Source organism: Numenius arquata, chromosome W (genome assembly GCF_964106895.1).
Source record: "Numenius arquata chromosome W, bNumArq3.hap1.1, whole genome shotgun sequence".
In the NCBI taxonomy this organism is placed as follows: domain Eukaryota; kingdom Metazoa; phylum Chordata; class Aves; order Charadriiformes; family Scolopacidae; genus Numenius; species Numenius arquata.
Genome location: NC_133615.1, coordinates 1,207,872 through 1,220,770, shown reverse-complemented (window position 1 = coordinate 1,220,770; position 12,899 = coordinate 1,207,872). Strand labels below are relative to the sequence as shown.

Below are 12,899 nucleotides of genomic sequence, written 5' to 3'. Positions count from 1 at the left end.
CTTTCCCAGGGTAGGGGGGAGAAAAACCAGCCCTCCCACCTGCAGCTGTGGTTTTCTTCTGCAAAAAGGGATTTCAGCCATTGAGAAGGCTCAAGGAAGAACTTCACGCTGACGTGGGCAGAAAACTTACTCTTTGCCATGGAAAGTTTTTCAGGAAAGCAAGATCCGGGTTAACCCAGAAGGGGATCTGCTCCCTCCTTGCCCGAGGACACGGTGACATTACGCTGCTGTTACGCCTGAAACACGTTGTGTGACCGCCTGAAAGGGCAGGACCATGGCTCCAGCTCCAACCACAGCTGGGGAAGTGGCAACTGTACCAGCGTGCCAGGTAGCCAAAGGTTTATTTTATAATCTTAACCTAAATGAGAGTCACATTAAGCTGAGTCTCTGCACCGGGGCAGGTCTGGCTCAGCCGATGCGGCCATGCAACACCCCCAGGGCACGGCCGGGGCTGCCTTTGCCATCTGGGCCGAGCTCACCGCCTCTCTCATCAGCTCTCCCCTTCTTTCCAGGTTTATTCTTCCAAGTGCAGCTCCGCAGGGCCGCTCCTGGGCCACATTTCGGAGAGAGAGGCAGCACGTGCTGAAGGTGCTTCGCAGTAACAAAGAGGCCGGAGGAGTTACAGGTTGCAGCACAAAATCCTTCTGACAAAGGTAGGAGACAAACATCCGGTCCTGCCTTTAGCTCTCTTGCTTCCTCAGCCTGCTAAGCATCAGGTAAGGGGATGATGCTCCTAAAGCTCCAACAGCTCTTGGGGTGCTGCAGAGTGAAGCACAAGGAGATAGAGATCACTCAGACCTGGCTTAAACCCACCACAACTGCATACGAAATCAAGAGGTTTATAACTATGGCCCTGGATATGGAGGAGCTGACTGAGAGCAGAAACTGGTGTCCAGATCTCCAGCAAAGGACTGTATCCCCCAGGAAAAGTTCCTGGGGGAAAAGCTCCTCCAGTTCATCTATAACCATGTCCAGGCTTCTGCAGGTACCCTTGGTTGATGCATTGAGCATGCCCTATCTCAGATGGATGGCTATGTGGGAGTCAGGACCTTGGGCTACCACCATCCCACCACCGGCTACTAAGTTTGAAGCAGAGCTTCAGTTTTTCCTCTCCTCTATACAGAAGGTAATTACTGGAGGATGAAGTTTGGTTGCTCCCTGCAAGAGCCACAGGCTCAGTGTTCCCCGTGGAACCTCCCCAGGTACTCACTCTGTTCCCACAGCTCTGGAAACTTTAGCCTTGGGCTGGCCGGACCAGAACCCCACTCTGTCTTTCAGCTCTTTATTCTGCAAGGAAAAAAATTAGAATAAAATAAACCCCTCTCAGTGTAACGTTGCAGAGAAGGGACAAGCCTGGATGCCAGCTAGGACCTGCTACTCCTCCAGAAAGGTTTTTTTGGGGCTTGGGTGGATTTTTTTTGTGGTTTTTGGTTGTTTTTTTTAAGAAGAAAACGATTAAAAGATGCAGTGCAAAGAAATATCAACCCGACAGCGTCCTACTGACACAAGCCCAGCACCGTGAAGGGGCCCCTGACCGCAGAGAAGTACTTTTGCTCTCTCCCTTCAATATATCTTTCTATTTTCAGACTTTACCTGTGCTTCCAGTGCAGTCAGCTTCTCTGTCAGGTTCTCGATTTTTTTATCTTGGCTTCTGAGTTCCTTGTTCAGTTCCTCTGCCTGAGAGGGAGGAAATAATGTTTGTAAGAGATTTGGAACCTGAATACATCAAAAACGTCTCCGTGTTGAACAAAACCACCGAGTTAAATGTCTCACCGCCCCAGGGGAATCACAGACCATTCACATCCTTAGTCTTTTAGCATAGAAGAACTCAAACTAATTGATTAACTGATTTATAAAACAATTTCTCAACAGACGGCGTCACGTTTTCCTTAGTATAACAAGTCTACTCTTGTTGTATGTACAAAAACCTGATTACAAAAGCTAATTAGCGTGGGACATTGCCTTAGCTGCTTGGGAAAAGCCTCTGTTGGCTTTGCTCGTGGGAGCAGCTTCACGTGAAACCAGCTGCAGGGTGGGAGCCTCTGGCAGAGCATCCCAGGGTCCCCCCTGGGAGCACAGCATGGAGCAGGGAGACAGGTCCCCCCAGGAACGCTCCAGAACTCAGGGCTTGGCCTGAAATCACTGACTCCACCACAATAACCCTGTTTTCAGTGATGCCATTTCCACCTTAATCATAGAATGGTTTGGGTTGGAAGGGACCTTAAAGATCATCCAGTGCCACCCCCTGCCATGGGCAGGGACACCTCCCACCAGGCCAGGTTGCTCCAAGCCCCATCCAACCTGGGCATCTCCCAGTTCTGACCTCCTGTATCACGCCCCGCAGGCCGTGGTGCTGCGCCTGGATCACGCGCTGGAGGTGGCAGATCTGCTCCTGCAGGGTGGAAATCTGTCTCTGGAGATCCAGGCACCTGTGGGAGAGAGCAGAGCACCCCGGGGTTCAATCAATCCCAAGGGATCGCTGACCCACCCAGCCGCTTTCCCATCCCACCTCGGAGTCAGTGCGAGAGCTTGGGTGTTCCTGAAGATGCGTGGCTGTCACCAAAGCAGCATCAGCTCCACATAAAAGTCAGGAAAGGGAATACAAGGTGGAAGGAGAAGTACTAGGAATTTGAGTAGAATCACCATCTAAGAGCTGCAGGACATCAACATCTGTCTTGGTGACTTCAAGCAACCACAGTAAATCAGGTTTTGAACCACTTGCTTTCATCATGAATAATTTTACTACCAGAAGCAACTTGAGCGAGCGATTGTCTGGTATTTTACGTGAACTAATCTTTCATGAAAGAAAGAAAAACACTTTTATCACATGCATTTAATCACCGTTTGCTGTCTTCATTCCTTGACATCATCTGTTGAAGCATCTTTTCAAATGACATCTTCTTCTCTATCAGAGTTTTCTTTTCCTAAGGAAGCAAAGTGATAGAAAAGTTGAATTGCGTTTCCTACCGTTTGATTAGCGAGAGAATTTTGGCTGTACGTTCAATAATTTCACTCTGCAAGCAGACAGAATTCAGCAATAACCACCCACATCAACATCAGCTGGAGATGCCAACCGGTCTGACCTCTCGGAATCGAATCCCGAAGGGGTGGTCGTACTGATTTACCATGGGAAACAGTCCAAACTCTGTTAAAATCGCACTTCTTTAATTAATTAGCCAAAATTCTTAGGTCTTGTAGGACTCCATGCTCAGCGGCCGGGGGATACCGCATGACTGTTACATCCACCTCTCAAAACCTTGGCCACAGAGGGAAAAATCTGAATAAAACTGATGACAAAACTCTCGGTATCAGAAATATTACCTGCATGTGATGGGGGCGAAAATATATTCATTGACCCTGTGTTTGCAGCAACCGCAGGACAGGAAAAACTTAGATTTAAAATGGCACTTCTAGAGGAGGAATTCCCACCCCTGCTGAGCGCATACATCAGAAAATACCACGTATGGAGCCATTTCTGGGAGAAAATACCGTACGTGGAGTCTTCCAACTCAACCAAAACCTCCAAAGAAAATTCCCAGTGAGGGAGAAGAAATTTTCGGCAAGTTTCTGTGCAGGCAGTCGTCGGTTTGCTGCCGCAGTCATTTGCCTGCCCAGGGTTTCGGGTGCTTACAGTGGCATTTTTCTGAGAGTTAAGGAGCAGTTTTCAGTGCTAGGATGGCTACATTTTACATTTCAAAGCACACTGATGGGGGAAGGTGAAAGAGCAACTCTTCAGGAGTAGAGATCATTAATAGCTACAAGTTGAGACTTTCTTCCTGATGCTCTACAGGTTTTAAGCAAGTTCCAAAATAAGCGAGAGAGTTCAAATTGCGCGGTTTATTTCTAGCTACGGCTCAAGGTTCTCAATTTGGTCCTTTTTAGTCCCAATTCCCAGCAGGTGCCATGCCCCAAACCCTGCAAGCAAACAACCCCTCTTCCCAAGAGCCTGCACCGACTCCCGGTGCCAGGACAGACGGACAGGAGGAATGGACGGACATACCTCCTCCATCCTTTGCACGCGCTGCTCCATCTCCGCGATGCGGGTGCATTTTTCCCTGATGCCTTCAGCAAGGCGGCTGGCATCTTCCGAGCTTTGCCGGAGCTTCTCTTCTTGTTGGAGGTTGTAGGCCTGGGACCAAAGAAGGGCGTTAATGGAGCTGTGCTGGGAGGCGGCAAACGCAGCGAATGGACAGAGATGGGGCTCAAGGAATTTCGAGCCAAACCGATTCCAAAAATCAGGAATAAAACCAAAATATTTAAAATTTTCCTATTTAACTTCCCCAGTGGGCTACCAGAAGATGCTCAGCAGGTCCTAGGTTGAGTTTGCAGCACAGAGAGGCAAAGCCCACGTAAGTATTTTGATGAACAGGATGGTCATGGGAAGATTTGTACCTGTATTTGCTGCTTCTCATTCTCCTGGCTTTTTTTCAGTTCTTCTGAGCGAGCCTGGTAATTCTCATAGAGTTTCTGGGAGGCGGATCTGAGAGCCTGGACACCTGCTTCTCGCGTGGCTTCCAGCTAGAGAGAAAAATACAGCACATATATATTGTGCTTTATATAAAAAAGTGATTTTATAACCCCATGCTGGAAAATAAACCCTCTCTACAAGATGTCAACTACCGACAGAGCCGACCCTGCTGTCTCTCTAGCCCCAAATGGGATGTGTCCCCAAAAAGCAGATTTTTGACGTCAGTTTTGTTGCCTGCTGGAACACGAGAGTTTTGCAGCAGTTGGGAAAGCGCAGCAGAATCTGCCCCTTTCCCAAAGGAAAGGCTCCGGTACGGGATGGGGCTGCACCAGCTGGGACCCGACTCTAACTGGGCTGCCAGGCACACAGATTCAGCTGAAACCTTAAAAAAAACCCACCAAAAACCCCAAACGCACCTTGATCTTCAGCACTTGGTTCTCCCTGCTCACCACCAGCAGCTGCTCTTCTGTCTCCTTCATGGTGGTCGCAACGGGCCTGTGGCTCCAGCCGCTGCTCTTGGCCTCCCCTCTATTGCCCGAGACTTGAGGATGCTGCTAAAGGATGGAAATGAATTAAAAAACAACAGAAAAACAGCTTGAGTGATCAAACTGGCTGTAAAAGACCTGGTTTCTTATAAAGGTCTCTCTGGAGAACGGGGTCGGAGGTACTCCCAAGCTGGGATTGAAATGTTCTGCGTGTTCCGCTCTCCGGGGTTTTACATGGGAAATTATTTGCGTGGCGATTCCGATTAATCTCTCTCTCCCACTCTCTGCAGTGGTTATTCCACAGATTAATTGGCTTTTACACTATCGCAGCGCATGTTCCATCGCAGGCGAGGCTGCATCAAATGCACGTGAGTAAACATTGCCCGTTAAAAGAACCACTCCTCGCTCCAGCCTATTCTAATCGTTTGAATAATTTCAATTTCCGAATCTCCTGGCTTCCCGGGGGCTGCCTCTTTGCACAAAACCACGTGTTTAAAGTGGTTTTAAGTTGCTTAAAACCACTTTTTCCCCCCGCCTCCCCGAGGTGTTCGCAAATGCGTGCTCGGGTTTGAGAGCCGGTACGTGCAAGGAACACGACCTGCAACCGGTCCGATTTCTGCCAGAACGCGCTGGCCATGTATAGGGCCCTGCGTCCATTACGCTGAGTTCATTTGTTAAAAACAAACTCCCCCAAACAAAGGCCACTCTGTACCTTTTGAAAAGGGTTTAAACCATAAATCACTTTCTTTTCACTACGGAGGCTTTTCTTCAACCTCATTCCAGGATGCGGAAAGAAACTGCAACTTCATAAAGGTAATTATGATGGGAATGAAGAAATCTTATTTAACTTTTGATTTCAGTTTGAGGTCTTCTCTTCTGTCATTACAGACGAAGCCGATTAAATCATTCATTAAACTCCATTCTTCCTGCATTTCCTCTGGCATTCAGGAAAGGAACAACTCGAGACTATTTCAAACTACTGCATGTTGTGATCTCCAAGGAGCCCTTGGGTTGTTGACTGACACCTCCAGGATCATAGAATCACAGAATGGTTTGGGTTGGAAGGGTTAAAGCCCACCCAGTGCCACCCCCTGCCCTGGGCAGGGATACCTCCCACCAAACCAGGTTGCTCAAAGCCCCCTCCAACCTTGAACCCCTCCAGGGATGGGGCAGCCACAGCTTCTCTGGGCAACCTGGGCCAGGCTCTCACCACCCTCACAGCAAAGAAGTTCTTCCCCAGATCTCATCTCAATCTCCCCTCTTCCAGTGTCAAACTGTTCCCCCTCCTCCTATGGCTCCCCTCCCTGATCAAGAGTCCCTCCCCAGCTTTCCTGGAGCCCCTTGAGGGACTGGAAGGGGCTCTAAGGTCTCCCTGGAGCCTTCTCCAGGCTGAACCCCCTCAACTCTCTCAGCCTGTCCTCACCGCAGAGGGGCTCCAGCCCTCCCAGCATCTTCGTGGCCCAGGCTCTGCCTGTCCCACAAGTCATTCTTCCACCTTGGGATACTGGTCTCTAGGTACCCCAGACCAACACTTCTGCTTCATATAAAGCTTCTCACTGCTCCAGAGCTTCCTTGGCTCTTCCAAGGACCAAGCCCAGCTGTGCAGCTCAGCTCAGCATCCATGCCGTATCGCAAATGGCTTCAAATAAAAACTTTCAGGTACCACCAGCATGATGTTCAAACTGGCTAGCAGGTGGAACAGCAGCCTTAGATACGTATATATATATATATTCTTTTTTTATGCATCATCTCTCACATTGCTCTTATTGTTTTTAAAGTATAATGTGTCCATCCTGCCCTTTCTAACTGCTTAGTCACTGGTTTTGTCTGCAAAGCAAGCAAAGAAGCTCCAACCACGCGTTCATCCATGCTCTTTTCCATCTTCCCACCTTTTTCCACAGGACGGCCAATTTCTGATAAACCTTTGATGGACCCAGGGCAACCATTAGCCCAACATCAATCTTCTCATCAGTCGCGCTACCACACACCCTTTCATTTCCCACCGTGGACACATTTATCTCCGCGGCACCTCAGAGCCCTTCCCAGCACCAACACTGCCCAGGGCCAGGCTCCATCCTCCTCCTCCTCCTCCTCGCATCTCCCAGCAAACAGCTCTGCCACCCAGGAGCGGTGACTTTGGGTGGGGACACGCGCTTGGCTGTCTCTCGCAACACTCCTAAGCGAGGGGTGGGAAAACCTCACCAGTTTTTTAAGTGGTTTCACCCAACCTAAGGTGGCACATGCTATAATTAAGTCATCGCTGCGGCGTAAATAGCATTTCTGGAACCCATGTGCAAATCAAAAGGTTTCCCAAGTGTGTGTTGTCACAAGTTTCTCGTTCAGTCGTTATTAGTTTTCCTCCCCCCGTTTCCTGCTGGAGCAAAGGAAGGAACAGAAGAACGACGATGCGGAAATACCTTTCTCACATACTCGGCTTCCTCGGTGATTTGGGAACAGGAGGATCCATAAAGGACGTAGTTTCCCTCCGAGCCGTGGTCTTCCCGTGTGATTTGCTCGGTGAGGAGCAGGGTGGTCATCACTATACGCGCCTTTCGCTGCTCTGTGCGGGCGAGAGGAAAGAGAGGGGCTGGTTTCATTACCCAGGGATGGAGAATAATCCCATTATTCCATCCTGTTTAATTCCATCTCAGCTTTAGGGACACGCCGGAGCCAGGCAGGCACTGCCAGCTTAAAGCACCATTAAGGACCACTTAAAAAAAAGTAAATCACAGAATCACAGAATCATAGGGGTTGGAAGGGACCTTCAGAAATCATCGAATTCAACCCCCTTCCAAAGCAGGAACCTGATTATTATTTTTTTTTAATAGATGGGAAAAGAGATGCTTTCACACGTTATTTTCACTGAAGATTTCAATTGCTTTTTTTACTAACAACCTACACCCCGATCCTCTATTATTTCGGAAAACATGTGGCCAGAGATTCCCAGGCAGAAAATCAGGGAATAACTCACAGCCAGACACACAGTTTAAGAACAAACCAAAACTTTTGCCATCCACCTGCAAAGTCTCTAAATTAAACTCTCATTTTCTCCCGCGCGCGGTAATCCCAACGCCAGGGAATTCACTCCACGCTCGGCTCTGCACGCAGCAGAGTTCCCAGCGACTCCACCGGAGCAGGACTGGTTTTAACCGGGTTCAGGAGGATTATCCCCATCCTGCTTAGACGCCAGAAGCAGCACAAAGCTTGAATGATATCGTAACTCTAAAGAAAAAAAAAAAAAAACAAACCTACGAGGGCGGAATAGATGGGAAACGTAAAATAAGGCTTTTTTTCTCCCTCTGTCACGCAGGGAGAATGAAGCCCCGAGCACCTTGGGCTGGGTTTGCGCTGTGCAATGGTGACATCCAGTGTCCGCTGCGTGGCTCTGAACCCAGCGCCTCTATCTCAAAAGACGCCGGTTTCCAGCCCCGTCCCGGCTGCTCCGAGGACACCGCCGATTTTTAACCAGCGCGTTTGAAGGATCCGGAGCTAATTAAGGTCAGCACAGAGGGGTGGTAAAGCCACTTAGGGAGCGTGGAGGGCGTGGGTGGGCTCACAGTGGAAGAGAGAAAAACCTGGTTGCACTTTACAAAGCTTACAGCTAATTTACAATAATATTTCATTTTAAAAATAGATTTAGTTTTCACACTCCAAAGTTGAAGGTCTCGGGGCTCCCGCAGTGGCAGCGCAACACGGATGCTGAGGGCCAAACCCTCCTCTTCCTTGAGTCATCCCAACACCGAGCGTTGCAGCACTCCCAGGAAGGTTGAGCACGTTTCTTAACGAGCTCCTTCTCTAATAAAATATAATGAGGCCACTTGAAACATTTACTGCTGTGGCGGAAGAGGAACGCCGTTCCCACCGAGCGCGGCGGTGGAGCTGCTTTCCACAACTGCCCGGGTGGGTCCGCAGCAGCTCACCCATAGCAGGGACATCTCCGTGTCACCTCGTGTCCCAGGCAGAAAACAACAGAAGGCTAAATTAGGAATTAACTATAAAGAAATTTAACACAGGAGCTTTAAGTGCCCCAGGGCTATTAGGACTCCCGTTCTAGGGTGATTTACAAATTCAAAGTAAAAACCTCTTATTGCTTCCCTTTTTCTCCACCTTCTAAAAGTCAGGAGCATCAGCAGATGCCCCATCCCTGGCCATCATGGAGCCGGTCCGTTTGGGACATGGGAGAAAGGAGGAAAATCAGGTTCCACAAGAGTGAGCTACCTTTCCTACCATGGCTTCCACAGAGAGGAGCTGGATACCCAAACACAACCCTCCAGGACTTTGACCTCAAGCCAAAAAAAAATCCCTCCCTCCAAATGTTGTCCCCTGATTCCACAGTTTATCCAGGCAGAAATCCCAGGCGCCTCCAGCCGTGGCTTTTCACGGGTACAGAGGATGGTTCTCACCAACGCTACAAGGGGTTAAACAAAGTTTGTTCTGTCTGGCTGCTGGTTTCCATCCGGCAGGATCACATTCTCCTTCCAGCCTCTGCTAATCCAGGCTGAAACCTCCACTCACCCCCAGGGAGTAAATTCTGGAAGGGAAACATTTTCCAGCCCTGAAGCATTTGAACCAGGAGAAGCCAGTGACAACAAGCCCAGCTCTCTAAGTTGACCTGCTGGCCCCAGGCTGGGTGGGAGAAGTCCTTGGGAGGGTCCTGCTTCCCCACCTGGGCAACCAGCAGCAGCGGGGCAGCAGCCCACTGGGCTGCACAGCTGGATGTGCCCATAGGGATGCACAGCTGGAGCTCAGTACTCCTCTGGGCAACCACCAGCAGCAGGGGAGCAGCCCACTGGGCTGCACAGCTGGATGTGTCCATGGGGATGCTCAGCTGGACCTCATGGACATCAGTACTCCTCTGGGCAACCACCAGCAGCAAGGGAGGAGCCCACTGGGCTGCACAGCTGGATGTGACCATAGGGAGGCTCAGCTGGACATGCCCATAGGGCACAGCTGGACCTCATGGACCTCAGCACTCCTCTGGGCAACCACTAGCAGCAGGGGAGCAGCCCACTGGGCTGCACAGCTGGACCTCATGGACCTCAGTACTCCTCCAGGCAACCACCAGAAGTGGGGCAGCAGCCCAAAAGGCTGCACAGCTGGATGTGCCCATAGGGCTGCACAGCTGGACCACATGGACCTCAGTACTCCTCTGGGCACCTCTGTCTTCATGGCAAGAACCAGCACCCTTGAGCTCAGCACCCTCGCCCTGCCTCCCCAGCGCATGGGGAGGGTGCTCAGGGGCTTGGCACCCCCAAAACACCCTCCAGAGAGACCGGCCATGGGGGAAGCTCTGCACCACGCAAACGCTCCCTCCGCTCGGGAACCAAGCGTGGAAAAGAAGGGCCAAGTTCATCTATTATTCACCCGCTCTCCTTGCCAGAAGGCACCATTTCAGAGGCTCAACGTTCGCCCAGAAATCCCGCCGCCACCCTTTACAAACACTCACCTCTCGGTCACCCGTCAAACAGCCGGTGTTTCTCTTTGCCAGGCCCGAGATTGTCACCACCGCAGGTGTGACAAACGCGGCAGTATTCCGCTTATATTTTTATGGTTGTAAGAGCAGGTCTCCCTCTTTTTGCTTACGATGGGCTGCTTCCTCTCAAGCTCCCGCAGGCGGGAACCCAGGACACACCGAGCAGGAAAGCACCACCCTCGCCTACCTAAGGAACAGCCCAACTTATTGGGAATAACGTTATTTTGAGCAAGAACCAGTAGAAACGAGTGTTTCTGCTCTTACACCCTTGGCCGGGAAGAGGCGCGGCGCCTCGGCCACCTTATTGATAGGTTATTGATAGATGAGGGGACAGGGAGGATTGTCACAGCCAGGGCAGGCTGGGGACACCCGAGAATTTAAAGGGACCGACGGCCGCCCACCCGCAATCACGGCAGCCGGGTATTTTCCCCGTAAATCCCTTTTTTTCCCATGCTGGGGAGCGTGACCAGTTACGGAACCAAGGCAGGGCTGCCCTGGAGTAATTCCAGTTGAAATGAATCCATTTAATGGCAATTATTGGGAGGAGCCAGGTAAAGTAATTCCATGTCACTCTCCAGCTGAGCGCTGTAACTCAAACACAGGGTTTCTGCAGGGGGGGGGTGTGTGTGTTCCCCCCGGGAACAGGCAGGTAAATAAATCCCAGGCTGTTTCCAGCAGGAATTTAGACAATATTCCTTCGCCTTTTAATGCACATCCACAGACACGCGGTTATTTGTTACCGGTTGTTCTCACAAGCGGTGGAAAAGAACAGTTTTTCTGAATACAGGAACACACATGTAAATAAAACCCTCTCTCCTCAGGCAAATATATATATATATATATATATATATTAAAAAAAAGGTATATCTCCTCCCGCCGCACCAAAGCATTTCCGCAAAAACACAATTAAACCCCTAAAAAAATCGGCGGGGACACTTTGCCAACAACCTCCAGGCTTTTGGCCACCAGAAATCTGCTCACCTCCGCCCCAGCCAGCAGAAATAACCCACTTTTCTCCGTACACGGGCTCCTTACCGAGCGCAGGGACTCGGGAAAGAGAGGAATGGGGTTTGTGTCAATCCCTGGGGGTGGGGGGTGAAAGGGCCGCTCTGGGGACGGGGATTTGTCAGCATTGGGTTTTCGGGGGGTTGCTAATTTGGGAGAAATGCTGAAAAGGCACTTGCGGTCCCAGCCGGCAGGAAGGGACCGTGGGAACCAGCAGCTCGGGCCCCAAACTTGGGGACGGGACACGTCCCCCAGTAGCCCCCCAGCAGCCCCCCAGCACAACAGGGCCAGCGAGGGGCTCTTTGGGTGCCACCGGGGAGGGGGCCAGCGAGTGGGTCTTTGGGTACCACCAGAGGTCAGGGAGGGGGCTCTTTGGATGCCACTAGGGGCTTTTTGGGTGCCACCGGGGAGGGGCCTGACAGGGGGGCTTTTTGGGTGCCATGAGGGAGAGGGTCAGTGAGTGGGTCTCTGGGTGCCACTGGGGGACAGGGAGGGGGCTCTTTGGGTGCCACCAGGGGCTGGCGAGGGGTTCTTTGGGTGCCCCTGGGGGCTCTTTGGGTGCCATCCAGGGGTCAGGGAGGGGGCTCTCTGGGTGTCACTGGGGGCTGGAGACTCTGTGAGTGCCACTAGGGGCTAGGGAGGGGGCTTTTGGGTGCCAGCCGGGGCTGGAGAGGGGGGTTCTTTGGCTGCTCCCGGGGGCTTTTTTGTTGCCACGGGGGAGGGGGCCAGCAAGGGGGCTCTCTGGGTGCCACCAGGGGCTGGCAAAGGGGGTCTTTGGGTGCCACCCAGGGGTCAGGGAGGGGGCTCTTTGGGTGTCACTGGGGGCTGGAGACTCTTTGAGTGCCACTGGGGGCCAGGGAGTGGGCTCCTTCGTTGCCACCGTGGAGGGGGCCAGCAAGGGGGCTCTCTGGGTGCCACGGGGACCCAGGTAGGGGACTCTCTGGGTGCCCCCGGGGGACCGGGAGAAGAATGGCCGCCACTGCCCTCCCACCCCCCGCAGCCGGGACCGAGACTCACCTCCGGAGGGGGCGGACATGCTCCCACCGCCGCTCCCGGGCAGCCCCTCGGCCCCCCCCCGCACCGGGACGCGCCGCTTCCCCCTCCGCTGCCGGGGCTCGGCGGCCCCGCCCCTCTGGCCACGCCCTCACCTGCTGGCCACGCCCTCCGGCCACGCCCCCCACACGAGGCCACGCCCCCCCCCCGCCCTGGCTTTTCCCTTTTAGATTCGTCACCAAACTTCTGGTTTCTACAGGGACAAAAACGGGTGGAGGGAAGAGGCTGCGCCGGGGGGGGGGGGGGGGGGGTTGACGGGTGCCAGCGAGGGGGAAGGGAAACCGGAAGGAAGAAAAAGCTGAAAATCTGGTAAATAGCGGAAAAAAAAAAGCCAGGCACGGCCAAGGGGGTGTCCCGAAGGAAAAGAGGAACACCTTGAGGAACAGGGCTTTAAAGAAAAGCATCGATGGGAATC

General features: G+C 52.1%; 1 protein-coding gene across 1 annotated transcript; it reads right to left on the bottom strand.

Annotated features, from left to right (window-relative positions):
• Positions 1–680: 680 nt before the first annotated feature.
• Positions 681–12,467, bottom strand: LOC141476709 (coiled-coil domain-containing protein 68-like). The gene is made up of 10 exons (XM_074165513.1): positions 12,449–12,467; positions 7,371–7,513; positions 4,885–5,022; positions 4,393–4,518; positions 4,001–4,129; positions 2,842–2,924; positions 2,324–2,429; positions 1,594–1,677; positions 1,211–1,287; positions 681–759 (listed from the first exon to the last, which is right to left on the bottom strand). Exons 1-10 carry the CDS (start codon positions 12,465–12,467, stop codon positions 681–683), a joined length of 984 nt encoding a protein of 327 aa, XP_074021614.1.
• Between the last annotated feature and the right edge of the window lie 432 nt (positions 12,468–12,899).